Here is a 27,733-nt window from a genome sequence, read left to right as displayed (position 1 = left end):
GTTCCCTGAACCAGTGGGTGAGTGAATGAATGACGGGCGGGGCGCCGGCTCGCGGTACGCTGCAGGAGGCGCCCCCTCGGAGCGCGCGCCTCCCTCTCCCGCCGGGTCCGCCAGCGGCGGGAGGGGGCCCGGCCGGGGCCGCAGGGGCGCCGGGGGGCGGCGGGGCCGCGGCCAGGTGGGGGGCGGGGAGGGCCCTTGGGGGTGGGCGCGGCACCCCCTCCGCTCAGCCCGGGTCTCCAGGCGCGGAAGCCGCCGGGCCGGCCGGAGCGCGCGGAGGGAAGGCGGCCCCGGTCCGGGAGGAGCCACCCCCGCCGGGCCGCGGGAACTGGCGGCGCGGGGGGGATCCCGCCGCGCGCGCGTCCGGAAGCGGGAAGAGGGGGCCGGCCTCGCCCCGCGCCCGGGTCCCCGCGGGACGCCCACCCCCGCGGGCACCTCCCCGCCCCGACGCGCGGCCCCGCCCCGGCTCCCGGATCGGAATCCCGGGTCCCTTCCTGCGTCTTTCCCCTCTCTCCTCTGGGCCTTGGTACGCCCCAGGGGACAGATGTCTTGGGATCTTTAACATTTGGGATGCTGCAAATGCCGAAGTTAAATGAAATACCTCCGGGGAGGGGAGGCCGGGAGGAGTCGCGGGGGGAGGAGAGCTGGCCTGGACGAGCAGGTCCCGAGGCTGCGAGGCGCGCGCGGGGGGCGCGGGGGCAGGCGGGCGGCGAGGGATCTCCATGGGACAGGTAAGGGGGAGCGCCGGGGCGCGACGCGGGAGCCGGGGGGATCGAGCCCCTAACCCACAGTCTTCCGCCTTAGAGGAGGGGGCCCTGCGGGGAATGGGGGGAATTTGCCGGGGGGTGGGAATTCCGAGTTCCTACCGAAAATGCATGTTTCCGTCTCCTCGACCTTTCTCCTCCGACCTTCCCCACGCCTGTGGATCCCCTGGCAGGTTCCGGGAAGGCAGACAAAAGGAGCCGAGTCTCGGGCCGCCTGGACGCGGAGGGCGCGGTGGGGGAGGGGAGCAGGGTGGACCGGACAAAGGGGCTTTTTGAGGAGAGCCTAGAGGTCTGATAACAGGGCGCATTCCAGGCCGTCGTGGAGTCCCCTGTCCCAGCCCGCTCCACAGTCGCTCGCTGGAGGCGAGCACCTTTCCCACTGGGAAGCGAGGAGAGGGGAAAGAAAACAGTTTAAGGAACCATCTCCCGCCCCCCTCGCCTGGAGGGTCCCGGGATATTTCCCTCCTTTCTCTTTTCACTGTTTTGGCTCGAGCAGCCGACCATTGGCTCCTTAATGGTTTAAGTGAAATTGTAGGAGCGCCTGAGACTCTTCTTTGCTGGGTGCTGGTTGGGGCATCAGGTCGGGCCCTTGCTTTGACTTCCGATCTCATGTATCACAGGAAACTTAAAGGAGGAACTTAACAAAAATAATGGAGAGTGGGTGGATGCAGGAGGTGCAAGAGTTTTCTGATTCAGGACTTTTCCTTAGGAGACGAAAACCCTAAAGAGATGCAATTTTTTCCCTTCTTTCAACGATCAGATTCCAAGTGTGTGGGGAAACCCCACTTCCTCACCACCTGGTGGTCTTGGTGATGATGCGGTGCAGTTGGGGTTTGGGGCACCGGCTGGGAGCAGGGTGCTGAACCCCACGTTCTCAGCAGGCCTCTGGAAGGCCCACTCTGGATATTTTGAATTGAAGGGCATGGCAGCCAGGGAGATCCATGGCCCTGGGCTTCTTGGGAGAGTTGGTTGGCTGGTCCCACTCCAAGCCTCAGATCCTGCTGGGCTGGGAAATGCTGCGTGTGAATTTGAGGGAACAAGGGGTCTTTGAGGATTCCAGAGGGTCAACGCGGAGATTGGTCGGTCCTCTGTCCTTCTCTCCCTGAGCTCAGAGATGGGGGTGGTTACCTGAGGGCGGGTTTCTTAACTGGGTCCATGGGCACCCAAGCATCTGTGGATAGCATTCAGAGGGTCATGTACTCGGATGGGAAGGGTTTATTTTTCACTAACCTTTACTGACATTTAGCATTGCCTTGAAACCATTGGTAGTACCTGTGATTTGCCATTAATAGACACCACAGAGGGTTTCATATCACAATGCAGTTGTGATAGCTGTCTTGAAACCTGGTTTACCATCGGTCATGAAACATCATTTACCATCATCATTGCTACGGAATTGCCCACTACTAGATCCTGTTTAATGTTAGTAAAGAAACATATATAGATTACTATGTTTTACTGTTTTTAGAACTGTATTTAATATAATCCATTATCTTAGTGATTCTCTTCATCTTATTTTATGCATTAAAAAATACGCTATGAGTTGATTCTAGAAACTTCCATCACTCCCTCCCCCCCCCCCCCGAGCTGGGGGATGGGCAAGGTGGAGGCTGGGTGCCAGCGTCAGAGTCAATTCCTCTGTTTGTTGTGGGAAGACAGTGACAAACCTGTAGGGGGGGAAGGGAAGGGCTGCGGGCTCTTTGGGAGACCCAGAGCAGGCCCCCCAGCACAGGGGGCCTGTCCCCTGTTGGGGCCCCTCAGCCTCAGCCTGGGGAAAGAAGGCGGTAGTCAGCCTGGAGGGCTCGGGGCTCACATTGTTTGGACAGAGGGTGTGCACAGGAATGTGAGGGGAGCTGGGTGTGTGTGCAGGGGCAGTGGGGAGGCTGCCTGTGTTGGTGACACAGCTCCACAGAAGATGGTTGGGGGGGTGACTTCCTCAGTCATCTCTGCCCTGGGGGCTGGGGCTGGGGAGGTGGTCTTGGGGCTGGGGGCTGGGGAGGTGGTCTTTGGGGCTGGGGAGGTGGGCTTGGGGCTGGGGAGGTGGTCTTTGGGGCTGGGGAGGTTGTCTTGGGGCTGGGGGCTGGGGAGGTGGTCTTTGGGGCTGGGGAGGTGGTCTTGGGGCTGGGGGCTGGGGAGGTGGTCTTTGGGGCTGGGGAGGTGGTCTTGGGGCTGGGGAGGTGGTCTTTAGGGCTGGGGAGGTGGTCTTGGGGCTGGGGAGGTGGGCTTGGGGCTGGAGAGGTGGTCTTTGGGGCTGGGGAGGTGGTCTTTGGGGCTGGGGAGGTGGGCTTGGGGCTGGGGAGGTGGTCTTGGGGCTGGGGAGGTGGGCTGGGGGCTACGGAGGTGGTCTTGGGACTGGGGGCTGGGGAGGTGGTCTTGGGGCTGGGGAGGTGTTCTTGGGGCTGGGGGAGGGGAGCAACTGGAGATGCGTGAGTGCTGGGATCCCAGGGTGAGGGGCGTGGTGAGAAAAGGAGGTGTTGGGGGAAGCCTTGAGGGGTCTCCTTCTTGCGCGGCACTGTCTGTTTTCCTGCCTCCTGGTGATGGGTAACAGTGTCTTTGCCCCTTGCTTCCCCCAATGAAATAGGCTGAATTCCAAACTGTTGGTTTTGCTTGAAGGTCAGTGGGGTGGAGACCCAGAGGCTCATTGCTTGTCGGGAACAAGTTCCATTTTGGTCTCTGGCCCCCGGTGGTTGGGGAGTGGGCTTAGACCCCGGGGTCCCAGTGGCCCTCCTGTGGACTAGGGAGAGGACTGGGGTCCAGGTCAATGCGCCATGGGCCCTGTGGAGGGATGGTTGTAAATGATAAACAGGGAGGTGGCGGCCATGATGATTCTGGAGGGAAATGTCTGTGATCAGAACGGCCTGGCCTGTCTGGGACCCCAGAGCCGCCCCGCGTGGAGTGCCGGGGTCACGGCCCGGCCCGGAGTTTCTAATCCGATCTGGCCTTGGCCCCGCTTCAGGGTCTGGGGAGCAGGGACCCTCCTTGTCAGCGTGGAGGTTTCTCGCTGGTGCTCCCCACGCGCCGGGAACTTCGCCCGCTCTGGGCGCTGCGCGGAGCCGGAATCTGGGGGGGCAGGCGGCTCAGCCCAGGGCAGGGGGGGCCCTTGAGGCCGTGAAGGCCTGATCCCGGCTGCCTTCTTCTGGGGTTCCTCTGAGGGGAGCCCCTTTCTTCCGCCCCCGCAGCCCCCGGAAGTGCAGAGGCCCGAGCTGCCTGTGCGGCAGGATCTGTTCTGGGAAGGGCTTGCTCACCCGCTCCTCCCTCTGACTCAAGTCGGAACAAGCAACCTGGTTCCCCTGGCCGGGCAGCCTGGGAGGGACACAGGCGGGACCGGGGGAGGGACAGCCACCGGCCATCGGTGTGGAGCGGAGCCGGGTCAGAGAGCCCAGGGCGGCCTGGGACACCCTGAGGTGACATGCCAGGCCCCTCGGTCCCCTGACTTGGGACCAGGGGGCGTTTCCCGGACTCCTGGACTAAGAGCTGGAAGCAGGTGAGGGCGGGGCAGCTGGAGCGGGTCTTTGGGGCGAGGGGCAAGCCGGCCTAGGGGTGGGGGGCCCAGCAGTGGCCGTCAGCCACAGGGCACAGGGGTGATGGGGGTGCTGGCGGGCTCGGATGAGTTCCCGGCGCTGTAGTTCCCAGGCCTCAGTTTCCACGGGAGTGGGGAAGGCCGGGAGGAGGGAGGCCCAGGGCCTCTCTTTGGGGCCACATTTGTGACGGGAGAGGGTCCCAGTGGCTCAGCCGGAGGGAAAATGCACGGCGCTCCCCCTCCTCCCCTTCTGTCCTCCTCTGCCTTTTCCTGGGGACGTCGTTCGCGTTCGTTCGCTTGTTCTCCGGGGTGGACGGGGCTTGCCACCGGGGGCTGCGGGTCTGGAGGGCAGGGAGGGATTCCCATGCGGAGGGGCGGGATGTTCCCGGAACTGCCTTTATCTGAAAGCCAAGCCTTCAACACCCACGGGAGCCTGCGGGCCCTGGGACAGGGTCCCCGAAGCTGGAGGGCCGCCTCCGGAGGGGCAGACGAGTGGGCTGCACGTGTGTGGGTCCTTCCTGCTCAGCCTGGCGCTATCCAGATTCAGTATGGGGACTGGCCAGGGCCCCAGGTACCGTGCAGTTTTCACCGTGCCTGTGAGGACGGGAGGCCCAGCCAGGTGAGGTGAGGTGAGCTCCCCTAAGATCACATGGGTGATGGCAGGACCCAGGCTGGAATCTGAGGCTTCCAACCTCTGGTCCGTGCTCTCTTGCCCTACTTGGAGCAGGCCTGCCCCCGACCCCGGCCAGAGGGAGGAAGGGGCTGAGGGGGCCGTTGTGCCGGGCCACCCCTCGGTCCCCGCAATTGCTGCTCACTCTGCAACAGGCAAGAGCAGGAGAGGCAGGGCTGAGTTGTCAGAGCTTCCCAAGGCAGCTCCTTAATGGTTAATTATTAATTAGTAAGTGTGAGTAATTGATGGCTTCCCTCCCCCATCACCCCCTCCCTCGTCCAAGCAGACGTGCTAGGACGGCCTTGCTTCCTCGCTCTGGCGGGGCCCTGCCCCTGGCTGCTGGGGGGGCCCACAGGCTGCCCAGGGCTGTGCAGCGAGCGGCGGGGGAGCCGCCTGCCCTCTGTCCCGCTCCATCTCCAGGAGGGATGAGGGTTTGGGAGGGTGGACCAGGCAGAGCTAACTCACGCCAGGTACCCTGGTCTCGGTTCCCAGAACATGTGGCCAGGCTCTCTCCTTGGCATCTTTGCAAAGGCCCCATATAGACTTAAAAAAAAAAAAAAAAAAATCCTACCCTCCACTCTCTACACTTCCTTGGAGAACTGAAACTCCAAAGTGCAGGTACCTATTGTTTTCAGGGCGAGGTTTTTAACTGATGCCCAAGGTGCTCTGATAGGCTGTGTTGTTTACGTAGGTCCGTAAAGCTGTCCATGGGCAGAGAGGTGCTCCTGGGGCCTGGCCGTCAGCGGTCCCTCCCCCACGGGCCTGGCTGCGGGCTCAGCTTCCCCAGGCCTCCTTCTCTCCCACTGGCTGAGGAGCCCACCTCCCCCGCCCAGCAGTGGTGCCCTGAGGAGAAGCAGGATAAGCTCCAGACAGAGCCTCCGAAGGACTTATGGACTGTTGCTCAATGGCTGACTCAGGGAAGAGGTGGCTGGGCTTTCCTTCCAGGCCGCCTGCCGGGGCCCCGCCCGCACTCCCCACCCTGGTTCCAGCCAGCTGCTGCCAGGTCCTGGCCAGCTGGGACCCTGAGCAGGGGTGCAGACTTGGCCAGGAGACAGGGGGCGCCAGCAGGTGCGGCCGGGGTGACTGCTGCTGGCAGACGCACACCTGGAACTGTACCTGAGCTGCACACGTGCGCCCAGCCCGGGCAAGCAGGGTGGCCGTGGTCTCCTTCCCATCTTCGGGCAGCTTCGACTCTGGTCACCCCTCCAGCCCCGGCAGCACGTGCCCAACACACACGCACGTGCGCGCTGCCTCTCTCCCGGCTGTGGGGTGTGGGGTCCGGGCCCCCTCCCCTTCGAGGGGCCTCCCAGGCATAGCTGGTGGCCTGGGAGTTGGCTCACGGCTTTGGGCACCTTCCCTCGGGTGGACCGCCTAGTGCAGACAGACAGCAGGCAGCCTGGGCTGTGGGCCTCGGGACAGGGCCTGGCTGAGTGCCCAGTGCCCTCACCCACGGGGGCAGCGGGATGGGTCTTGGGCTGAGGACCGTCAGCCGCGCCTCCCTCCTGGCACAGACGCTTCCCCTCCCTCCTCTCCTTCCCTTCCTCCTTGACTTGTCCTCCCACCTTTTTCTTGTCTCCTCCTTTTCATCCTCTCTCTTTGCTCCTCTCCTTATGGTCTTTCTCCCAGTATCGTGGTCCCTGTGGCCACCACTGCTGTCACCCCCTGGGCTTGGAGGTCTCTCTAGGAAGGAGGTGGCAGGAGGCCAGCCTGGGCCCAGGGCAGGTGCGCTGGAGAGGCCCACAGAGCTGCCCCCTTCTGTCCGCAGCTCCCCAGCACTGACACCCCCATCCCAGACTCACTCCCCCGGAAGCATGGGCCTCACGCCACATCTCCTGGCCTCACCCACCTGACTCAACAGCTCTGTTTGGAGGCAAGGGGGTTTACATGTATCATTGTTTGTTGTTCTTTTAAAAGCTGGGGAAACTCCAGGCTACCTGCACATCCTGGCCCAGGCTGGGAAGGGTGTCGGCCCCTCCTCCTCTGTGCCCCCTCCTCCCAGAAGTCCACCATGGAGAGCAAGGATGAGGTCAGCGACACCGACAGCGGCATCATCCTGCAGTCCGGTGAGGGCTTCGGGCTCCCCCGACCCCACCAACTCCTCGAGTCCCAGGCTCCAGGCCCGGCCAGGCTGAGGGGCCCAAGGGGGGGGGGCGGTGGGGAGGCCGCTGTGTGGGGAAGGGGGGTGCAGACCCTGGGAGGGCTGGGAGTTTTCCTCCCTGGGTGGGTGGAGGGGTCTGGCCTGGACTGTCGATCCTGTCTGAGCAGCTACCTGCCGTGTTCAGCTCTGGCCCCGTGATTCCTAAGAAGCTGAAAACTCTTATCTGGTTCGCGTGAAGGAGCCGTGGCTCAGGTTGGCCCGAGCCGATGGGCCCAGTCGGGTCTGGTTTGGACAGAGAGAGAAGAGGCGTGTGTGTGTGTGTGTGTGTGTGTGTGTGTGTGTGTGTGTGTGTGTGAGTGTGAGAGAGAGAGAGTGCGGGAGAGAGAGGAGGAGGAGGAGCCAGGGAAGAAGGCGCCTGCCGTGGGTGGCGGCTGGGAGGGGCCGGGCGGGAAGGGACGGGCTCTGACCACAGCACCGCACGTGGCCGAGGGGCAGCCGGTCCCTCCGAGCCGTAACGGTGCCGTCGGGCCGCCGGGGGACATGCCGTCTCTCGGGTGTGACTCGGCCCGCTGTGGCAGCCGGCCCGCAGCCTGGGCGGGCGTGAGGCCATCTGCGCGCGTGCGCGCCATCAGCCCAGGGGGCGTCCAGCAGCGCCCGGGACAGACTCCCCTGAGCGCGGCCCCGCCCCGTCGCAGGCCCCGACAGCCCGGTGGCCCCCGTGAAGGAGCTGACCCACGCGGTGCGCAAGCAGCAGAGGGCCCTGGAGGAGCGGCTGGAGGCCTGCCTGCAGGAGCTGAGGCGGCTCTGCCTGCGGGAAGCGGTGAGGCTGGGCCCCGCCGCGCACGAGCGCGGGGTTAACCCCAGGCGCCGGAGCCGCGTGCTGGGCTGTCGGTGCCGAGGAGTGGGAGCCCCAGTCCTGAGAGAGTGCTGGGGGTCAGACAGGGCACCGGATGGCACAGCGAGGGGACAGCTCTCCCCGGCAGGGCCCGGGCATGGGGCCGGGCAGAGGAGGGGCTGCAGGGGACCGAGTGGATGGAGGCGCCTGGGGGGACCGTAGCCAGGTCAGGGCAGATCCCCGGACGACGGACAGCCCTGGACGCTGGGACGCGCGGAGGTGGGCAGGGGCCTCTGGGGAAGGGCGGGCACAGGTCACCCAGGGCCCGCCGGATGGACTCTTCCTGCTTGGCCAAGGGCTGGGTGCGTGCAGAGCGCCCTGGCATGACCTCGCTTCCCCCGCAGGAGCTGACGGGCATCTTGCCCGCAGAGTACCCCTTCAGACCGGGGGAGAAGGCCCCCAAAGTCCGCCGCAGGATCGGAGCCGCTTACAAGCTGGACGAGTGGGCCTTGCACAGAGAGGTGAGGCGCTGCAGGGCGCCGCCCCTGCTCCCCGAGGCTGGCGGCTGTGGTCCCCAGGCCTTGCCTCCCCTCTGCAGGGGTCTCTGCTCTAGCATCACGCAGCTCAGGCCTCTTGGCTCCGTGTGGATGAGGGGCACCCGCCAACGTGTAGCCCACGTGGCCTCAGGGAAGCCGTGCCGGCGCCAGAACCAGGAGGGCTGGGACCTCAAGGGAGGACATGGGGTTCAGTCCCCTGTGGGCAGAAGGCCAGCCAAGAGCGCAGCCGGTCCGGAGAGGCAGTGGCCTGTGCGGACGGGCCGCTCTGGCTCCTGGGGCCGTCCTCCCTTTCTCAGCACGGGAGGAGGGCCGTGGGGTGGCTTGGGCCCTCGGGTCACTCCCCGTGGTGTGACGGGTGGCTCGTCTGCCCAGCCCTTTGGGGTGGGAGGGAAGCGTCCACCTCAGTCCCTCCCCGCCTGGCTCGGGGTCAGGCTGCTGGGTGGGTCCCGGGCCGGCTGCTCGGGGGCCTGGGCCCTGGACGCTGCCGTCTGCTGGGCCGTTCTGGTGTCGCTCACTGCACCCTCCCCCAGGACCCACTGAGCAGCCTGGAGCGGGAGCTGGCCCTGCAGCTGCAGATCGCCGAGGCGGCGCGGCGCCTGTGCCGGGAGGGGAACCTGGGCCGCCAGGCGCGCCGGCAGCGGAAGCACGCGGTGCAGCAGGAGGAGACGAAGCTGCGGGAGCTGCAGCGCTGCCTGGGGGAGTGGCAGCGAGGCAGCGGGGCCCCTCCCGCCCTGGCCCCAGGCCCAGGTGAGCAGCGGCCGGTCCCAGACCCGTCTGTCCCGTCGGGGGGGAAACCTGCTTCCCCGGTCCGCCCCACCCCATCCTGACCCGTGGCAACCCCACAAGCCTCAGCCCAGCCATCGCCCTCCCCTGAGACCCTCCCCATTTCCTTAGAAAACAAGCCACTCCTCCCTCGAAATCCACGCCCTCCAGGAGACCTCCTGGACAGGAGGCATCCCCAGGCTGACCTCGGCTTATCTCGAGGGCTTGTCCAGCCCTCCTGATCCCAGGCCCACAGGGCAGGTGGTGCGACCCGTGAGCACGGCCGAGGGCCCGCATTCTGTGCATATCTGCTCGCTGCGCTGCTGCAGGGCCCGTGGCTGCCCGTGGCTGCTCTGGTGGAAGTGCACACCTACCGTCCCTGAAGTATCTGGGGCCGCCCCGTCAGGACTGGGGCCCCTGCGCTCTGTTCTCTAGTTACTGGGCCTCTTAGTCTAGTCTCTGCGCCCAGGGGCCAGCGCCCGCTGACTGTGCGGCACCTAGCGAGTCGTCCAGGCCCCGGCATCAGTGGACATCATGCGTCCAGGCCCCGGCATCAGTGGACATCATGCGTCCAGGCCGGTTCCTCTTCCAGCAAGTGGTTCTGGGCCCTTGCGTGTGGCTTTTTCTTTCTCCTGACCTGAGCCCAATTTGTCAGCTCAGTCCTTGGAGGCCTCCCGCCCGTTCCGGCCCCAGGGCATTGGGCTCGCCCTCCCCCAGGCCTCTCCTGGGTCCCAGGCCCCCCGTGCATGTGAGGGAGCTGGCACAGGGAGTTGGGCTGAACTGGATTTGGGGCTTCCACCTGGGCTCCCCAGCTCCCACCGCTGCCCCTCAGGTCAGCTTTGTGCCAAGGCCACCTCCTGCCCCGGTTGGGCACGTGGCCTCTAATTTAGGGTGAGTCCAGACGCCTCCCAGGTCCCCCCCGGCAGCCAGGAGTGGAGGACGAGGGAGGAGAGGCCTCCACGCGACAGCTGACCCAGTAACCCCGGGCGACGGGGAGACCCAGGCAGGACGGCCGACCCCCTGGCCGACCGGCTCTGGTGGAGAGGGGCCTCCGTCCTCCCTCCGTTCCTGACAGGGCCCAGGATGCGACCGCCCCTTGAAAGGCAGCTGCTGACTTGGGCACGGAAGCCCCTGAGGGCTCGCTGCCGTCCTGGTGGCAGGGGGCGGGGGGGCTGGGCCCCGTCTGTGTGTCTCAGCCCCTCCTGTGTCCCGTCTGGCCTCACCCCGCCCTGTGGGCTCCTCTGACCACAGGCCTGCGGTGTGGGGTGGTGGACGGTGTAGGGCTGTGGCTCTGCTGCCAGCATTGCGACGATGATGCTGCTCGTTGGGGGTGGGGAGCCGGTCAGGACACGCCTGGGGCCCGGCCAGCCGTCCCGGGAGGGGGCGCTCAGTGCAGCGGACATAGAGCTGCGGGGAAGGGGCCCGGCCAGCCGTCCCGGGAGGGGGCGCTCAGTCCAGGGGACATAGAGCTGCGGGGAAGGGGCCCGGCCAGCCGTCCCGGGAGGGGGCGCTCAGTCCAGGGGACATAGAGCTGCGGGGAAGGGACCCGGCCAGCCGTCCCGGGAGGGGGCGCTCCGTCCAGGGGACATAGAGCTGTGGGGAAGGGGCCCGGCCAGCCGTCCTGGGAGGGGGCGCTCAGTCCAGCGGAAATTGAGCTGCGGGGAAGGGGCCCGGCCAGCCGTCCCGGGAGGGGGCGCTCAGTCCAGGGGACATAGAGCTGCGGGGAAGGGGCCCGGCCAGCCGTCCCGGGAGGGGGCGCTCAGTCCAGGGGACATAGAGCTGCGGGGAAGGGACCCGGCCAGCCGTCCCGGGAGGGGGCGCTCCGTCCAGGGGACATAGAGCTGCGGGGAAGGGACCCGGCCAGCCGTCCCGGGAGGGGGCGCTCCGTCCAGGGGACATAGAGCTGTGGGGAAGGGGCCCGGCCAGCTGTCCCGGGAGGGGGCGCTCAGTCCAGCGGAAATTGAGCTGCGGGGAAGGGGCCCGGCCAGCCGTCCCGGGAGGGGGCGCTCAGTCCAGCGGAAATAGAGCTGCGGGGAAGGGGCCCGGCCAGCCGTCCCGGGAGGGGCGCTCAGTGCAGGGGACATAGAGCTGCGGGGAAGGGGCCCGGCCAGCCGTCCCGGGAGGGGGCGCTCAGTGCAGGGGACATAGAGCTGCGGGGAAGGGGCCCGGCCATGCGACTGCTTCCACCCTCCTGATCAGAGAGGCAGGCTTGCTCTCCACCTGCAGCCCTGGCCTGACCAGGCCGGGGTCCTGGGTCTAATGTCCTGTCCTGACCAGGCCGAGGTCCAGGGCCTAATGTCCTGTCCTGACCAGGCGAGGTCCTGAGTCTGATGTCCTGTGTCGACGAGGCCCGAGGTCCTGGGTCTAGTGTCCTGTGTCGACGAGGCCCGAGGTCCTGGGTCTAGTGTCCTGTGTCGATGAGGCCTGAGGTCCTGGGTTGCAATGTCTTCTCCTGGGAGCCCAGGAGGAGGTGGTTCTAGACAGGTACTTCCTGCTCTTGGCTCATCTGGCCAGCTGGGCTCGCCCTGAGAGCAGGAAGTAGAGAGGGATTAATAATTAACTAGCAATAAAGATGTATGAAAAAATAATTAGAGCTGGAAGGTGTTTTGAATTAAAGAGGAAAAAAAAAAAAAGCAAACTAACCAAAAAAATGTTAGAAAAATCCACCCACCCTCTTGGTCTCCACACGCAGGTTACTCAATTTGGAACCTAATTATACCAGGTGACAGTCATTAGCTGGTCCTCTGCAGGTGGCAGGGAGCGGTCAGCTGTGGGACTAATTGACCACAGGGAGCCTGATGAGAAATGCCCCCCAGCACCGAGCTGATGTAACAGGTGCTCAGGACGCATTTGTTGATTAGCAGCACCCGTGTTGGCAACGCTGGTAGAAGTTCTTCCATGATGAAACGTTGCAGATCTGTGCTGTCCAACATGGCAGGCACTCACTGCGTGGGACTGCTGAGCACTTGGATTGTGACCCGTGTGGCTGAGGAACTAAAATTGTAATTTCATTTAATTTAAAATAGCCACATGCAGCTAGCGGCTGCTGCACTGGACGGTGCAGCCTTTGAGGGTGCCCAGCGTTTGTGAGTATGGCCTCTGCCTGGGGTGTCCTCCTGCCGCTGCTGGGCCGAGGGCCGGGCGCAGTTCAGCAGGGCTGTGTGGCAGCGTGGCCAAGACAGCGAGCAGCCCTCACGAACCACCTATGATTAAACAGCCGGGGGTGATGGCTGTCGTCCCAGACCATAAAGTCAAACCCAAAACACGTGACTATACCCAGCCCCCGACGCCGGCATCCCTGGACCGTGACAGCAACAGTCCCACAATTTCTTCAAGTTGACATTTGTGAAAAATAAACATCTCGGGTCCCCAGGTTTTTGTAAAAGATCAGAGGCTGGGAACCAGGATTAGATAAGAGGATGTCTCCCCAGCTGAACCCTAAAGCACAGGCTGGTGTGAGCTGAGCCAAGCCCGGGCTGCTCCGTGGGCAGCTGACCCTGCACCGTTTACACACTGCTCTGTGTAAAGGTTCTGTTTCATTTAAATTGAGGAGCAAACGTTGACCAACTTCTGTAAAGGTCCAGGGAGTAAATGTCTTAGGCTTGTGGGCCATGTGGTCTCAGTCATTACTACTCAGCTTGGCCATCGTATCATGAAAGCAGCCAGACATTACGTAAACAAACCCATAGTTGTGTTTCAATACAACTTTATTTACAAAAGCAGCCAGAAAAAGAAAAAAATTTTAAAAGGGACTTCGCGGGTGGTCCAGTGGTTAAGACTCCGTGCTTCCACTGCGGGGGGCACGGGTCAGGGAACTAAGATCCCGCATGCCTCGCGGTGCGGCCAAAAAAAAAAAAAAAAAGCAGCCAGTTAACTGGATTTGTCCCACAGGCCTGCCACCAGCCAATCCCTGTTATAGAGGATTTTCAGATGGCTGGAATCTGAATCTACTTTTCTTAGAAGTTTCTGGTTAATGACCCCTGCATGAAAGGCCAGCTAACAGGAGAGCCCATAAATGGTGGTGGTGAAGAGCCAGACTCTGGTCAGACTGTCTGGGTGTGAATCTGACTCAACCACCTTCTGGCGGTTTGACCCTAAGCTATGTTATCAGCTCCTCCAAGCCTCTGTGTCCTGAGCTGCTACATGGAGATGGTAATCTTACCTTACAGGGTTGTTACGAGGAGCACGTGAATTCATGTATTATAAGGCACTTAGAAAAGCCCAAGAGAAATAATTAGCTGTTGTCGGTTTGCCCTCATCCGTGTTCTCAAATGTAGTTGAAAATGCTTTGTGAGTTCCATCCGGGTCATGTTAGGTGTAGACCGAGCATCTGAAGTTTCGGTGTTTTAAGGACAAGGGCAAATTCGAGCCCTCTGACTTCCTGGGGCCCGGTGCAGATTGCTGCTGCCCATGAGGAAGGGCCACCCTCCATGTCCTCAGGTGGCTGTCCTGTCACCAGGGAAGGACCTTCCTGACCCAGACGGCCAGACTCTCACTTGCATTGTGAGACCCCACGACCCCACAGCTGCAATTCCCGCTCTCACTGCTCTTGCTGCTGCTAATGCAGGGGTTCTCAGATTTGGGGTGCTTGAGCTGAGTTGTATTTATGGTATCAGAAGACTATACAAAAGTTAGCAGAAATCTCTTTACCCCAGGGGCCTTCCAAAATGACTCTTTGCCTTCCCCTCCACTGCCTGGAAACACTGCCAGAGGAAGGCCTGGCTTTTTTTTTTTTTAATAGACGGGCAACCAGAGGCCCAGAGTATTGAAATGGCTCATTCAAGTTTACAAAGCTTATGGCAGAGCCAGGATTAAAATGGAGTTTCCTGTCTCCTCACTCCTATTCACTGATTTTTACTTTCTCCTTCCAAGTGATAAATTCATACCTAGCACAGTACTGAACACATGGTTGGTATTTCCTGATAAAGGATGCTATCAGGAAAGGGGCGGGGCAGGCCTGGGCTGCTCAGCTCTGCTGATGCCCCAGGTCTGCGGGGGCATTTCCTCACCTCCTCCTCTCTCCTTTGGCCTCCCCAGAGCTCGGCGCCTCAGATGACAGCTCCCTGTTGGACGGGCTGCTCCGTGAGGAAGGTGAGAGGGCGGTTTAGGGGCTGTTGTGAGCGCTGGGCTCCTCCGCGAGAACTCAGGGCTTGGGTGGCGTTTACTGTGAGTTCTCAGCGAGCTAAAGGAGGCGGGAGCCGGGCTGGGCTCAGCGTCTGCTCCGCCGGGACACTGATGCCTGTGTGCCCTGTGCATGGGTGACAGTGGGGATGGTGCTGACCCTTTGCCGGTCCGGGTGCTCAGTCATTGTGACCGGGAGGGGAAGGCGAATTCCAGCAGAGGCTTGGGCCCCGGGCCTCCCTGCCTTTGCCTGGGACTTAGCCTTTACTTCAATACGCACCCGTCAGAGCCTCAGCCATCGGGCCACGGTCATTGCTCTTTGTGAAAAGAGGGTAGCACTGAGGGAGAAAACACAAGTCCGCAGATTGAGAACCCTGGTGACAAACCCTAACGATGCTGAGGGGTCAAGGTGGACCAAGAGGGTGGTGAGGTCCTGCCCAGGGGAGGGCCCAGGCCAGTAAGGAAACAGCACACGTGGGCACAGCGTGAGAGGAAAAATAGGGAAACAGGAGGTTAGCTGCAGACATGGCATCAGGAGCAAAGGTTAGAAAGGGGAGTCATGTGAGCCAAGAGAGTCAATCTGGGAAGGCTTCCTGTAGGAGGCAGGTGTAAAATGGAGCTGTAAGGAGTAAGTCTGAAAGGAGAAGAGAGTGTTTAGAAGCATCTGGGCCCAGAGCCATGGCCTGGCACAGCCGGACCAGCAGCCACGGGAGGGCGAGTCAGGCGCAGGCCACGGAGGTTCTAGTTGGGCTGGTTCCCCCACCACTGCCCTCCTGGGTTTTCTTTACCTGCAGAGGCATCTCAAGTGCCAAAACCTCCCCCAGAGTCCCCAGATGCGCCTTCCCGGCCTCTCCCGCCCCAAAGCCTCGAGGGGCTGCAGCCAGCAGGCCTTGACACGGGGGGCCTGGAGAGGGCCCCCATCCAGAACAGCCCCTGGAAGGAGACAAGCCTGGACCACCCCTACGAGAAGCCCAGGAAGTCTTCCGAGCCCGGAAGCGAGTCCAGGTCAGGCGGGGGGAAGGGAGGGCCAGGAGCAGGTGGGATCTGGGCAGGGGCGGGGCACAGTGCAGGAGACCCCCATCCTGCGTGTGATGGGGGGAGGCGTGAGTCCATCCCTCCGCACACCGGAGCCCCTGGATGGAGGCATTCCCGCTGCTGACCTGTCTCCAATCCCTCCAATCTCCAGCAGCCCGGCCAGCACCCCGCAGGATGGGCCCAGCGCCTCCAGCCCTGCCTCCTGCTACGTGGTCGCCGTCCGCAACGTTCCTGGGCAGCGGCAGGGCCGCACCAGTGCCCCGGCCACCCCTGAGATGCAGGGCAGGAGGGGCCAGTCACAGCCCCTGAGGTAAGAGACAGGCCACCCCCCAGTGATGCAGGGGGCGAGACCCACCGTCGAGAATTTACGTGCGGAGGGTGGTGGCTTCCAGGATTATGTGGGACACCCGTGGGTGACACATGGCTTGTGCAGTGGCTTCTCCTTGGGATCTTTTCTCACGCACCTCTCAATAGAGGCTGCGCCCCAACCAGCAAAGCCAAGGGCGAGTCACTTGTGAAGCAAGGTGTTTTCTTCCAAAGACTCCGGTTTTGTCTCTTTGCACAACCGGATTCCACTTTTCTCCCCATCCCTGCAGACTCTCCTGCGGGAGCAGGAGCGTATCTTAGAAGAGACTTTTGTAGTTGTCTGTGATTGTTTTATTATTGGTCTCTTGACGATGGACGGGTCACGTTTTCAACTGACATATAGTTGATTCTCATTACTTGGGTAGTTATGTCCTGTGAGGTGAGTGCAAACGCTGAACCACTGCTCCCAGGGACACACAGGGTTACAGCTTCTGGTCACAATGTGTCTGTAAACGGATCAATACGTAACCTTGTTTTATGGGGTTTCTGTTTAAAGACACCTTATCTAATACGTACCATCGACGCATTAACATTGAACTCAGGGCCAACAGCCCTAGATCTCACGCCTGAATGAAGCTCATCTAACACGTATTTTCTCCGTAAATTACGTCCCAGCTTCCTTGAGCTCAGGACACCAGACGGTCCTGCAGCACCAGCTTTGGGGCCATTTTAAACACTGAAATCACCAACAAAACGCACAAAAATATGAAAAGCATGGTACTAAATAGACTGTGGGAATAGTATGAGCGCTGAACCCAGAACTCAGAGCCTCAGCTGGGAAAGCCTGCTGGGCAACTCAGAATTTTCACCACCCTGCGTGTGTCCACACGTGACCACGAAAGTGCCAGGAGTGTTGATTTTGAGGTTACGAATCAATTTGAGCAGTAGGTGAATTTGCAAATACAGAACCCATGAATAATGAGAATCCACTAAATGCTCCAAGTTCCCTGCTGTTTGGTGCTCGTTTCAGTGACCGAGTTATGACAGGCCGTGTCGGCCACACCGTCCGACAGCCCAGGGTACCCTCAGGACATTGCTGGGTTCTTCCGTCAGGTTAACTTTGCTTCTGGGCAGCGCTGGGCTGGAGTCCAGCAATGCATTTTATACTTTACATACCGGGGGGCCTTTTTACACACAGGGCCTTTGTGCAGATTAGTGAAAGGCGCCCCCTCTGGACGGACAGGCCTGCCCCCGGGGTGCTGGCAGAGGGAGGCTGGATTCCAGCCCCGCTGGCTGTCCGGAGCTGGTGCCCTGGGGAGGGCCAGCTGCATGCGGCCGCCCTGTCCTAGTCGGCTGGGGCTGCCGTACAGAGCAGCGCAGCTGGGCACAAACCACCGCCTCCCAGTCTGGAGGCGGCAAGTCCAGGATGCAGGTGCCCCAGGGCGGTTTCTCCTGAGGCCTCTGCCCTTGGCTGTGGAGGGGCCCGCCCTCTCCTCCCTTCATGTGGTCGTCCCTCGGGGCCACACGCCAGCTTCACACCTTCACCTCGGAAGCTTGACGGTGTCCGCCCGTTCAGATTGTGTGGATGAAATGCCACTGGACACCTCGCACCTGAGATGGCTGAGAGCAGGAAGCAGCTGTGGCCTCCGTGACCCAAACCCCAGCGCGCAGTGGAGCAGTGGTGTGGGGTGCAGGACGGGCGTGTAGGACGCGCCGGGCCAGGAGGCTGTGGGCACGTGGGGAGGCGTGGCCGAGGCCGCGCACGCGCGATGCCTTCCCCGCCGCGCAGGCAGGGCTGGCTCAGCGCCTCCTCTTCTCTCCATAGGACCGACCCCTTACGCGCGGGCCCCGACGGCAGGGGTCGCAGCGCCCTCCCGCGGCGCCGCCCCACTTACTACACGGTGACTGCACCCGCGCCCGTGCCGTGCCCCGCCTGCCACTCGTGCTCCGAGGACAGCGGCTCCGACGCCTCCAGCCTGTCGCACCCGACGCCGCCCGGCAGCAGCAGCCCCGACATCTCCTTCCTGCGGCCCCTGTCCCCGCCCGCGCCGCCCCGCCCGCGCGTGCCCCGCGGCCCCCGACTCCGGCCGCCCCCCGCCCCCGCCTGCCTGAGGGCCGCGCGCTACCTGGTGCTGGCCGAGGGCCGCCCGCCGCCCGGCCAGTGGGGCGAGTGGGGCCCGGGCCGCGGCGAGGACGCGGCCGCCCCGCGCTGGCAGCGCCCACTGCCCGCCCACGGCCGCGTGGCCCGGACGCCCTCGCTGCGCGACAGCCCCGCGGGCCGCGGGCTCAGCAAGGCGGCCGTGTCTGAGGAGCTCAAGTCGTGGCACGAGCGGGCACGGCTCCGGAGCTCGCGCCCCCACTCGCTGGACCGCCAGGGGGCTTTCCGCGTGCGCAGCCTGCCGCCTGGCGCCGAGAGCTTCGCGCGCACGCAGGTACGCGCACGGGTATGGCCCTCCCAGGTCCCGTGATCGGGCGGCGGGGCGCAGGCGCAGAGCCTGCAGTCCGGTGGCCGGGCAGCTTTCAGCTCGGAGGAATAGGCCCCAGAGCATTTCCTCGCGGCTCTGGAAGGCCCCCAGGAAGACTCACCCTGGGGGCATCCTAAGTTCGCCTGCACGTCTAGAGCGCGTGTCCACGTGCGCCAGTGGAGGTGACCCTCCCAGACACCTAAGACCTTTTTTCCTAATGGCTCCATCGATGATCTACAAAACAGATAGGCCTCTATTTATAACCATAAGACCAATCCACATCACCCCCCAGTCTCCCGACTTGAGCGCCCAGGACGGAGGGAGAGACTGGCAGGGTGTTTGCAGGAGCCAGAACCTGTGACTGTCGTTCAGCCAGCTCCCGCTCCCCACTCTCCTCCCGCCACCCAGCTGAGAAGCAGGGTGACTGATGGTTAAGTGCGCAAGCCCCGGTTCAAGTCTCAGCCCTGCCAGCGTTGGGCAGGTTTATTAACTCCTCTGATCCTCTGTCACTCTCTCTGTAAAATGGGAGTCTTAAAGGACCCATCACAGAGGGGCAGTAAGAACTTTAAATGAGTTAATATGTGTGAGATGATTAGAGCAATGCATAGTAAGTACTAATACGTGGTGTTATTATCACCTGGGGCCCCCGAGGTCAGGGACCGAGTTGGTGGGCAGCATATAGGTGGAGCGCCCCGACATGAGGTAGCATGGCCACCCTGATTTCTGTGCCCAGTTTTTCCTTTCTGGAAGAGGGGGGGCTGTGCATGAGCTTTTTTTTTTTTTTTTTTGGCTGCGTGGCATGTGGGATCTTAGTTTCCCGACCAGGGATCGGACCCACGCCCCCTGCGTTGGGAGCACTGAGTCTTAACCACTGGACCGCCAGGGAAGTGCTGAGTGAGCCTTTCTTTATTCTTGCTCCCTGGTACGGAGGGCTCTGCAGCGGGTGTGCTCCAGAAGTCCCCAACAGGCTGCTTCTTTGAGATCCAAGATTCTGGCAGGGCCCAGCTGCACCTCCCTCCCCCACCCCCGGTTCTCTGGGCTGCAGCTGGCATCCTGGGCCTGGCAGCACCCTGGCCGCAGTCCCAGGCCGCACCCTCCAGCTGACGTGCCTTTCCATGCCTGCGAGCTTGGACCTGTCCTTGGCCCGGGCCCAGCCCATCCCAACCTGCCAGATGGGGAGGGTGATGAGAAGTGAGCTGGGTTTGGGGGGGGGTGGAGCAAAGGTCAGGGTGCCTGTCACACCCCAAAGAAAGCTGGAGTGGAAATGGACAAGGGCACAGAGAGCCTGCTGGGAGGCAAGGGCTGAGTGGCTGGGCCAGTGCTGCCCCTGGTCAGCGTCCTTAAGGGACAAGGATGGTGTGGCCGGGCTTGCTGTCCTGATGTCTCTACCTGCTTTGCTCACCCACCTCTCCTTTCCCCCTGGCCCGGGCAGGTGCCCACCGTGTGTGTGCTCCGGAGATCGCCTGAGGGGGCCCCCGTGCAAGTGTTTGTACCTGAGAATGGAGAGATCATCAGCCAGGTGTGACCCTGGGCTCCGGACACCGCGGCTGGCTGGCCGAAGAGACTGCTTCCCAGCGGGGCTGGGGCTGAGACCGCCCACCCTTGAAGCCCTCTTCGGCTCCCCTCCCCCATCGCAGGTCGATGACCTGGAGCTGAGACTTTTTTTTTTTTTTTTACCAGTTTTTGTTCAGAAGCTCTGGCCTAAGGATTTATATTTGTGGTTTGTCCCCAAGATCCCTGTAATATGACAATGCTTTATTCCCCAGAGACAGGCCTACCGGACTCGAGGCCTTGCCTCTGACTAACAGCATCTGTCTCCGTGTGCAAGACGTGTGGTAGGGGACGCATCCCCAGAGAACAGCCCCTGGCCCTCCTGCCCCACTGCTGCTGGGGGCTGCACCTCCATCCCCCATTTCCCAGCTCTCAGGCTGTAGGGGTGCCGGGCCTGGGGGCGAGTCCTCCCCTCTATAATGTGCTCTGTGATGCACGCACCGAGAGCTAGGTTAAAGGTCAGTGTGTCCTGGCAGAGTCTTGTCTTCCTGGGCCCTGCTCTTTTCCTGACCCCGTGACTTCCTTGTAGGGACCCCTGTCACTCTGTGCGCCCTTGTCCTGAGGCTCCCAGCATCGACCCAGACCCAGGAGCCTTGGGTTGGAGGCCTCTCCAGACTGGAGCATCAGGAGGCCCTGGCCGGGAGCTGATCACCTTCTCTGGGCCTCTTGAGGGCTTGCAGGCCACCACCCTGCTTCCTCTGATGTCTTTTCGTCATCATCCTAAAAACCAGTACTTTACACGTGCTTTTGGAAGGGCGCCCCCTGTGGCGTGTTCCCAGGGCCAGGGGTGTCATTGCTCCTTCTCCCCACTCAGCTGTGCTTCTGCCCTGAGACCGGATTTCCTTGAAGGAGGGCAAGTCCTTGATTTTACAGACGTGGGGACACCCGCCTTGCAGGGTGTTAATGAATCATCCTAGTGCTGAGACTTGAGGCCTGGAAACTGGCCATGCTAAGACCGTCCGTGGTCCCGGGCTCTCATCCTTGGGCCTTTGCTGCTGGGTCAGATCCCAAAATAGGGATCCTGCTCCCAGGAGAGAGCCGCTGAGCTGAGGCCGGGAGGGCTGGACGCACCAAGCGCTGATCTTGCCCACATGGCGCCCTCTGTCTGTAGGACGGGGGCTACACAGACAGCTCGAGGCTCTAAGAACTTTGAGGCCTGACCCGGACAAGGCACAGTTCTCCCACTGCCCGGGGCGGGGGGGCCCGGCCGAGGGGTCGGGAGCAAGGAGGGGCCTGAGGGGAAGCCTGCATCTCTGTGCTCCTCCCGGCCCGCAGCATCCTGGCTCTGGGTCCACCTGCCCCATCGTGTTGACTTTGGACGCTGTTCCGTTGCGGTTGGTGTCTGAGCCCGTTGCCCTCGTGCACAGCCTCTGCCCCCTGCCCCCCCGGGTCCTCCCGGAGCGCAGGGCTCCTCGGGCTAGTGCCCTCCACGCCTGCAAGTCCTTCGCATTAATTTACCGGTCCTGTGTGATGCCTGGTGCACCTGAGAAGTGGCTGTGTCCTCGGCTGCGGGGCCGGAGCGGTGGGGTTTCCGTGCAAGATACTCCAATAAAGTCTGTCTTTGTGAGGCCGAGCTGGTGAGGAAGGTTCTTTTGTGCTGAATTTCCTGAGCAGAGCGCCTGGCCAGGTCCCTGGTGGGTGGGTGGGCGTCTGGCGGCGGGGGGGTGGGGGAAGCTCTGCATCCCCGGGCAGGATGGAAGCAGGAGTTGAAGCTCCTTGGTCCCCCTACGCCCGGGGCCCGAGGAGCTGGGCTCTGGGGGTCCCTCCCCGAGAAGGACCCGGGGCCGCGGCAGCCCCTGGGGGTCCTGAGACTGTGCTCAGTGATGGGAGGGGCTGAGCCTCTGCGGAGCCGTTCTGGGGGGAGAAACAGCCCCTCTTCTCCAAAGCTGGATGGGGTCGGGTGGGGGGGGACTTCCCAGGTCACCACGGGGCGGGGCGGGCAGCTCACATGGGCTACCTCCACGCCTGTCCTGCAGGGGCCGCTCTGGAACCCAGCGCGGCGCCCCCTGGAGCCTCGATGCCCAGGACAGGCGTGGGCCCCAGAGCTGAGGCGCTGAGTGTCAGGTGAGGCGTCCCTTGCGCCGGCCCTGGCAGCGGCCCCGGGGCAGGGCGTGAGGCTGGGCAGATGCCCGTGGGTGGGGTGGCCGCCCTGGGCTCCGGGGACTGCGGCTTTGGGGGCCGGGGCGCTCCATTCGGGGGTGGGCTCCGAGGGGACACAGCCCGGGGTCTCTGGAAAAGTGTGAGCATCCCGATCTCAGGCCTGGACCTCTTCCACCAAACTGAGTCGTGGATCACGGCCCAGATTTTGTGGATTCTGTGTTTTAGACGATTTTAAGGAGTGAGGCCCAGGGAAACCGTGACCGGTGTCCCCAGGGTGCGTGCCGAGGGGGAAGCTCCCCAACAAAGGGAACAACCAAGTCCACCCAGCAGGACGGGGCGGCAGGAGACGGGCCCCTGGAGGGTCCTCTGGGGGCAGGGGCAGTGGGCACCCCGGCTCGGGACCCAGTGTCCAGCGTGGGAGACGTGGCCAGGCAGCGCTTTCCTCCTGCTCCCAGGCAGGACCTGGGCAGACATCTGGGGGCTGTTAGCCCCCCAACCGCAGGGCAGAGTGGGATTATGAATTGGGCAAGGGGCCGGAGGCTTCAGGATTTCATCAGCGGGCCATCCGAGGCAGAGGGATGGGAGGCCACCTTGAGTCTGAACCATCCCCATGCAGAGAGGTGGGGAGGAAGCAGGGCCCTTCAGAGGGTCCCCACTTCCCAGGGGGAGGGAGCGGGGAGCCGGCGGTGGGGCCGGAGCTGGCACCGCTCAGCCAGTTGCCTTTCCTCTTCCGCAGCCTGCCCTGGCTGCCGCCCCCAGTGTGCAGATGGATTCACCTCCCAACAAGCGAAAACTAAACAAGGTCACCTTTTCACCGTTGGCTGGCCATGTCTCTTGGAACCCTAACTTGGCAGGTGAGTTAGCCCAGGAAGGGGCTGTGTGTCAGTTCCCAGCGGCTCCGAGGTGACGGTGCTTGGCTGCCCGACCCTCGCTGGGGACTCATTAATCGGCACTAGTCTGCCCGCTCCTGGCTGCGCAGTCGCAGCTCTGGTCTCTGCATGCCTGTCTCTTTTGAGACGTGCCTCTCTGAGGGGCCTGGAGCTGGATGGGGACCAGGACATTGTCTGGGGCTCTTGGCCGTTCAGGAGAGCCACGGCAGACCTCTAGACCCACCAGTGTGTCAGCAAGTCCCAGATCCCACCCCTGAATTCCAGGCTCTTAAATCCAGCTGCCCGGTGACATTTCCACTTTGATGCCTCGTAGGCGTCCCAGCTGCGCTCCGGACTCTGCTGCCAGCCCCAGACCTGCCCCACCCACTAGTGCAGTCCCTCAGGCTCCACATCTGCGCTTCTGTTTTCTCTCACACCCAGCTCACTGCTCTCCCTTCTTGGTCCTGCCTTCCACATAGATACAGAGTCTGAGCGCTTGCTCCTACCTGCCCTGGTCCCAGCCCCCATCACCATGCACCCCCTGCCACGCTCCACACCATCCCCCCATCTCTCTAGTCTCAACCCAACGGCCAGGGTGATTCTGTTAAACAAAGCAGACCACCGGCCACTGTTTTACCGGGAACCTACCCAGGGCTCCATCCCTTACAGAGCAAAAGCCAGAGTCCCTACGGCCATCCTTACGGTGGCCTCACGAGGCCCTCCTGACCTGTGCCCTGACCGCTCTGCCTTCATGGCTGGCCACTCTCCCTGCGCCCCCCCCTCCAGGCTCCAGGCCTCCGGGCTGTTCCAGGAACGTATCAGGTGTGGTCCTGCCCCAGGGCCTTTGCAAGGGCTGCTCTTCTGGCCTAGAAAGTTCTTTCCCCAGATATCTGTAGGGCTTGCTCCTCACGGCCTCCAGGGCCACTCAGATTCAGTCAATGAGATTTTCTCCGACCTCCTGTGTGTACATACATATACATATATATGTGTATATGCATACACACAAAACTGTACGAGCAGATGCAAAAGGAGTTCCTTCACAAGGACACGAAGCAATGTCCCGTGAAGGGACCTGTTGATATGTCCACGCTATGTCTGCTAAGCTCTGCCTGAAAGAGCACATTTCACCTAGAAGGTGCTCAATGAAATGTGTGAAGAAGAAGGCACTTATTGATTTCCTACTGTGGGCCAGGGGTCAGTCTAAATTTTTTACGTGAACGAATTAATTTAAACATCATAACAGTGATAGACACTGATTATCATCCCCGAGTTAAAGGAGAATTCAATTTGCTCAAGATTTCTCCTTTATTTATGATTATCATGTGTTAATTATTTATTATTATCATTATTTATCATTTATTACTTATCATTGTCATGTGCTAATTATTTATTATTATCATTATTTATCATTTATTACTTATCATTATCATGTGTTAATTATTTATTATTATCATTATTTATCATTTATTACTTATCATTGTCATGCTTTCGTTCGTTTAATCCTCACAACAAGGATACGGACGGTCATCCTCCCCACTGTACAGACGGGGAAACGAGCTGAGAGACTTTAACTCGTGAAGGTCACAGGGCTCGTAAAGCACAAGAGCAGGGCCCTGAATTCAGGCACTTGAAATGTAACGGCTGTGCTGTGCCTTTAACCCCACCTGCACACCCAGGGCGCTCCGCGGCGGGGCAGTGAGAAATGGCCTGACCTCAGGCTTAGTGGCCGGTGTTGCTTCGGGTCCCAGGGCTGCCACCACCTCCGTCCTCTTGCTTCACCCGCTCCCGACGGCCGTGGGTGGACAGGCCTATTCTTAGCCTCAGCCCTCCGGTCTCTGTGTCCACACCTGGGTCCCCTGCTCAGAGAGGTCGCCCGAGGGTTACACCAGCCCAGTCGTCAAGGGAGATGCTGAGGCTGATTTGGGGTTTCCAGTCCCCTCCCATTCAGGGATTTCTATCTGTGGCCCCTGGGGGTGACTTGAAGGACTCTCTCTTTCCATTGCTGTCCTATCCCGGCCGTACCTGATGCAGTAAATCTCTTAACCAAGTCCCCACGTAGTTGCCTTTCCACGGAGGCCCCTGAGGTCCACTCTCGGCCACAGGCCTGGAGAAGCTAGTTCTTGGAGCTGGGGCACCCACCCTGCACCCCGACGGCTGCTGAGCCCTCTTGGCTGAGGGTCGGGGGAAGGGGCTTTCTGCTTTCCTGTTGCACCGAGAGAATCAGCCAGACCTCCTCCCAACTGCGTCCCTTTGCAGGATTGCGCCAGTCGGAAAGAGAAGCCTATGAGTGTATTCTGGAATTTCTGGGACAAGAACAGGTGGTAAGGAAATTCTCTGGAGCTTTTTGAGAGCTGCGGAGGAAAGTAGGAAAAAACGAGGGCTCACGCTTCCTTGGGTTTTGGATATTAGCCCTGGCTTGGAAGCTGCCTGACTTGGCCTCTTAGGCGGCCAGGCCACTGGACAGGTGCCGGACAAAAGTACCTGCCTCGTGGGCCCCCGTCCCCGGATGCCTACAGAGGGGCCGGGCCACGGTGAACGCCAGGACAGGGCCTGGGCCCGGCGTGGGGCAGGGTCTGGGGGCAGGCGGCAGGGGGGCCGCGGGCAGAGGTTTGCGTGTCCCTCCATCCTAGTTCGACGTCGACAAGCTGAAGTTCCTGAGGGCGGTGGACACCATGAGTGGCGTTGTCCACGCCCAGGCAAATGGCAACATGGACGATTACTTTCCCCAAACTGTCCTGGCCAAGAAAATTGAGGTGAGAAAAGCCCACCCTTTCTCGGCGTTGGTCCTCCGGGGACGAGGAGGACGAATCCCAGCCCCGGGGCTGGCGTCCCTCTCTGAGGGGGATTCTCCTTTCCTCGTGGCCCTTCCAGACATTAATCCTTGAAGAATCCACGGAGGCCTTGGTCAGCACCGTGCGTCCACAAGCCATGCTCTGCATCGCGGCCCTGAGGTTCCCCAAGCCGTTCCCTCCCCCGAGCCCCAGGGTCTCTGCTGCGGGAGCATTGGGGCTGGGAGGAGGGCAAGGCCTGGGGACCTGAGTTCTGGGCTGTGGGTAGCAGGGCCCACGACCGCCACCTGGTCTCCCAGCCTCCTGGGGTGGGATGCCCCCCAGCTTTCACTGTTAGAAAGCTGTTAGGACATCAGTGTGGGGAAGGCTCCCGAAGAGGCCGGGGCCCCCTTCCCTGGCAGGGAAGCGCGTGGGGCTCAGGTCCCACTGTTTCCCGTGCCTCAGGGGGAGGGCAGAGCAGAGTCTCCCCCGGGGCCCTCGACACTAACCTGTCCTCCAAAGCCCTCCCGTGGCTCCCTCCCTCCCCTCCCCCTCCAGCCAGGTGAACCCGCCGCTCCACCTGTCCCAGAAGCTGGACCTGGCCAAGGCCGGCCTCTCCAGCATCATGCCCCTGCCGCCCATCACGCCCAGTCTGGACCGCAAGGGCAGTGCTAGTCTCTACATCCAGGTACCCACCTTGGCCCATCTGCAGGGGCTGGTCTGTCCCCGAGGAGCCCACCCACCCACCGTCCTCTTTTCTCCGGGCCTCCGTCCCCTCCTCCCTGGGCTGCCCACCCTCCCCATCTCCCCCGGGGTTGGTTCCTGCTCGCACGCAGCCCACTTCCTCCTCTCACGAGGGCTACGTTTCTCTAGTTCCATGACAGCCCCAGTCTCAGGAGGAGCCAGTCTGGCTATAAACCCACAGATTCTATGGAATTACCAGCCAATAGACTTGGCCAAATCCTCCCGAGAATTTTCAGTTTTCAAGCTGGAAGTTTCCCTGATCGAAAACGTTAGAGAACGAATCTCTGGCGGTGGGGGCCCCATGGGGCTGAATTTGTTGCAAGAACTGCCCAGTGCCTACTCTTGTGCTCTGGCCTGCCATTGGAGCAGGTCCGGGCTTCAGTGAGGTCAAGAGAGGCCAGCGCCTGGGGAGATGGGAGTGTGGCGGCAGAGCTGGTCTGGCTCCCTTCCCCGTGGGGAGGGGTCTGAGGGGGATGGGGTGCCCCAGGGAGCTGTCCATCCCCTGACACGCCACGTCCCCCACTTGCCAGACCATCCAGGCCTTAGATGATATGTTACAGGCTCTTGTGCTGGAGCACCTGGAGCCCAGCATGGTCATCCTGCAGAGCTTCCTGGAGGTGCGTGTCCACAGCAGTCAGGGAAATTGAAGTCCTGTGTTAAATCTGGTATGTTGCGGGGAGGAAGGGAACGTTAGGACAGTCTGGGGGCCGCTCCAGCCAAAGGCCATCGGTCCTCAAACCTCCGCAGGTGTGACTGTCACCCGGAGACAGGTTCCTGTATCTCCCTCTGTCTTCATAGAGTCTCCCGAATATTCTCAGTTATGATAAATTGTCACCCTTAGGGGTGAGTGTGAATTTGAGAAATAGCCCAGAGTCACTTGAAACCAACTTTCATGAGCAAGATGGGAATGAATTAGATAATATAATTTTGGATATAATATTAGGTGTGACTAAAGATAAAGAGACAAGATTGCCCAGATATCTAATTTTTTAAATTAGTTAATTAATTAATTTTGGCTGCACTGGGTCTTTGTCGCAGCGCCCGAGCTTCTCTAGTTGCGGCACGTGGGCTCTAGAGCACGTGGGCTCAGGAGTTGCGGTGCGCGGGTTTAGTTGTGGTACGTGGGATCTAAGTTTCCCGACCAGGGATCGAACCTGGGCCCCCTGCATTGGGAGTGTGGAGTCTTACCCACTGGACCACCAGGGAAGTCCCTGCCCAGATGTCTTACTAAAGAACTTTGACGAGGGCCGTATCTAGAGAGGAATTGTGTCCACGTTGGGACATTGTTCTTTTGGAATGTATCATTTCTTGTATTTTTTTCATTTTTAATGATGTTTATTGTTTTCTTTCTAATTTTACAAGCAAAGCATGTTCATTGCAGAAAACTAGAAATACATAAACTCTGCTGCCGCTGAGGCCTCTCTCCTGTCATTTCCTTGGCCTACGTGCTGCAGCAGGAGGCTCCTGCTTGTCTTTAAGGGGGTCGGGGATGTGGACTCAAGACTAAGAAGGGAGGGACTTCCCTGGTGGCACAGTGGTTAAAAATCCGCCTGCAAAGGCAGGGGACACGG

The 27,733-nt window shown here is 61.5% G+C and overlaps 2 protein-coding genes and 1 long non-coding RNA gene across 5 annotated transcripts in view; all 3 read left to right on the top strand.

Annotated features, from left to right (window-relative positions):
• The first annotated feature begins 559 nt into the window (after positions 1-559).
• INAVA (innate immunity activator) lies at positions 560-21,254 on the top strand. 3 transcript variants are annotated; one of them, XM_082398925.1, is made up of 10 exons: positions 560-728; positions 6,866-7,014; positions 7,745-7,869; positions 8,289-8,405; positions 8,972-9,188; positions 14,241-14,294; positions 15,119-15,329; positions 15,511-15,669; positions 17,491-18,097; positions 19,563-21,254. In XM_082398925.1, exons 1-10 carry the CDS (start codon positions 568-570, stop codon positions 19,653-19,655), a joined length of 1,893 nt encoding a protein of 630 aa, XP_082255051.1. In that variant the 5' UTR covers positions 560-567; the 3' UTR covers positions 19,656-21,254. The 3 variants fall into 3 exon arrangements, with proteins under 3 accessions (XP_082255051.1, XP_082255052.1, XP_082255050.1); XM_082398926.1 differs by lacking the exon at positions 560-728 and adding an exon at positions 4,035-4,245; XM_082398924.1 differs by lacking the exon at positions 560-728 and adding an exon at positions 18,944-19,024.
• On the top strand, positions 11,131-13,070 carry LOC309631960. Its single transcript, XR_014246662.1, has 2 exons — positions 11,131-11,558; positions 11,596-13,070. It is a non-coding gene; the product is annotated as an uncharacterized lncRNA (long non-coding RNA).
• A 375-nt stretch (positions 21,255-21,629) lies between the features above and the next one.
• The window catches only part of LOC309613586 (uncharacterized protein), a gene marked incomplete at its 5' end in the record, with an annotated part of 28,383 nt that continues 22,279 nt past the window's right edge, over positions 21,630-27,733 (top strand). Inside the window, 7 exons of the mRNA XM_082360548.1 lie at positions 21,630-21,745; positions 21,776-21,920; positions 22,518-22,635; positions 24,907-24,971; positions 25,281-25,519; positions 25,977-26,106; positions 26,693-26,779. Of these exons, the coding sequence (XP_082216674.1) occupies positions 21,630-21,745; positions 21,776-21,920; positions 22,518-22,635; positions 24,907-24,971; positions 25,281-25,519; positions 25,977-26,106; positions 26,693-26,779 (900 nt within the window). The remainder of the gene's footprint in view (positions 21,746-21,775; positions 21,921-22,517; positions 22,636-24,906; positions 24,972-25,280; positions 25,520-25,976; positions 26,107-26,692; positions 26,780-27,733) is intronic.

The sequence above is a fragment of the Balaenoptera borealis genome (assembly GCF_965194805.1).
Source record: "Balaenoptera borealis genome assembly, chromosome: 1".
NCBI classification, from domain to species: domain Eukaryota; kingdom Metazoa; phylum Chordata; class Mammalia; order Artiodactyla; family Balaenopteridae; genus Balaenoptera; species Balaenoptera borealis.
Note: the sequence above shows the minus strand (reverse complement) of the source record. Positions and strands in the feature narration are given on the sequence as shown.

Bases quoted from the DNA above. Each gene is read 5' to 3' on its own strand.
- INAVA (XM_082398925.1), top strand. From the start codon at position 568: ATGCTGCAAATGCCGAAGTTAAATGAAATACCTCCGGGGAGGGGAGGC. The intron at 7,015-7,744 runs GTGAGGGCTTCG...GCCCCGTCGCAG, and splicing joins CGGCATCATCCTGCAGTCCG to GCCCCGACAGCCCGGTGGCC. The intron at 18,098-19,562 runs GTACGCGCACGG...TGGCCCGGGCAG, and splicing joins AGAGCTTCGCGCGCACGCAG to GTGCCCACCGTGTGTGTGCT.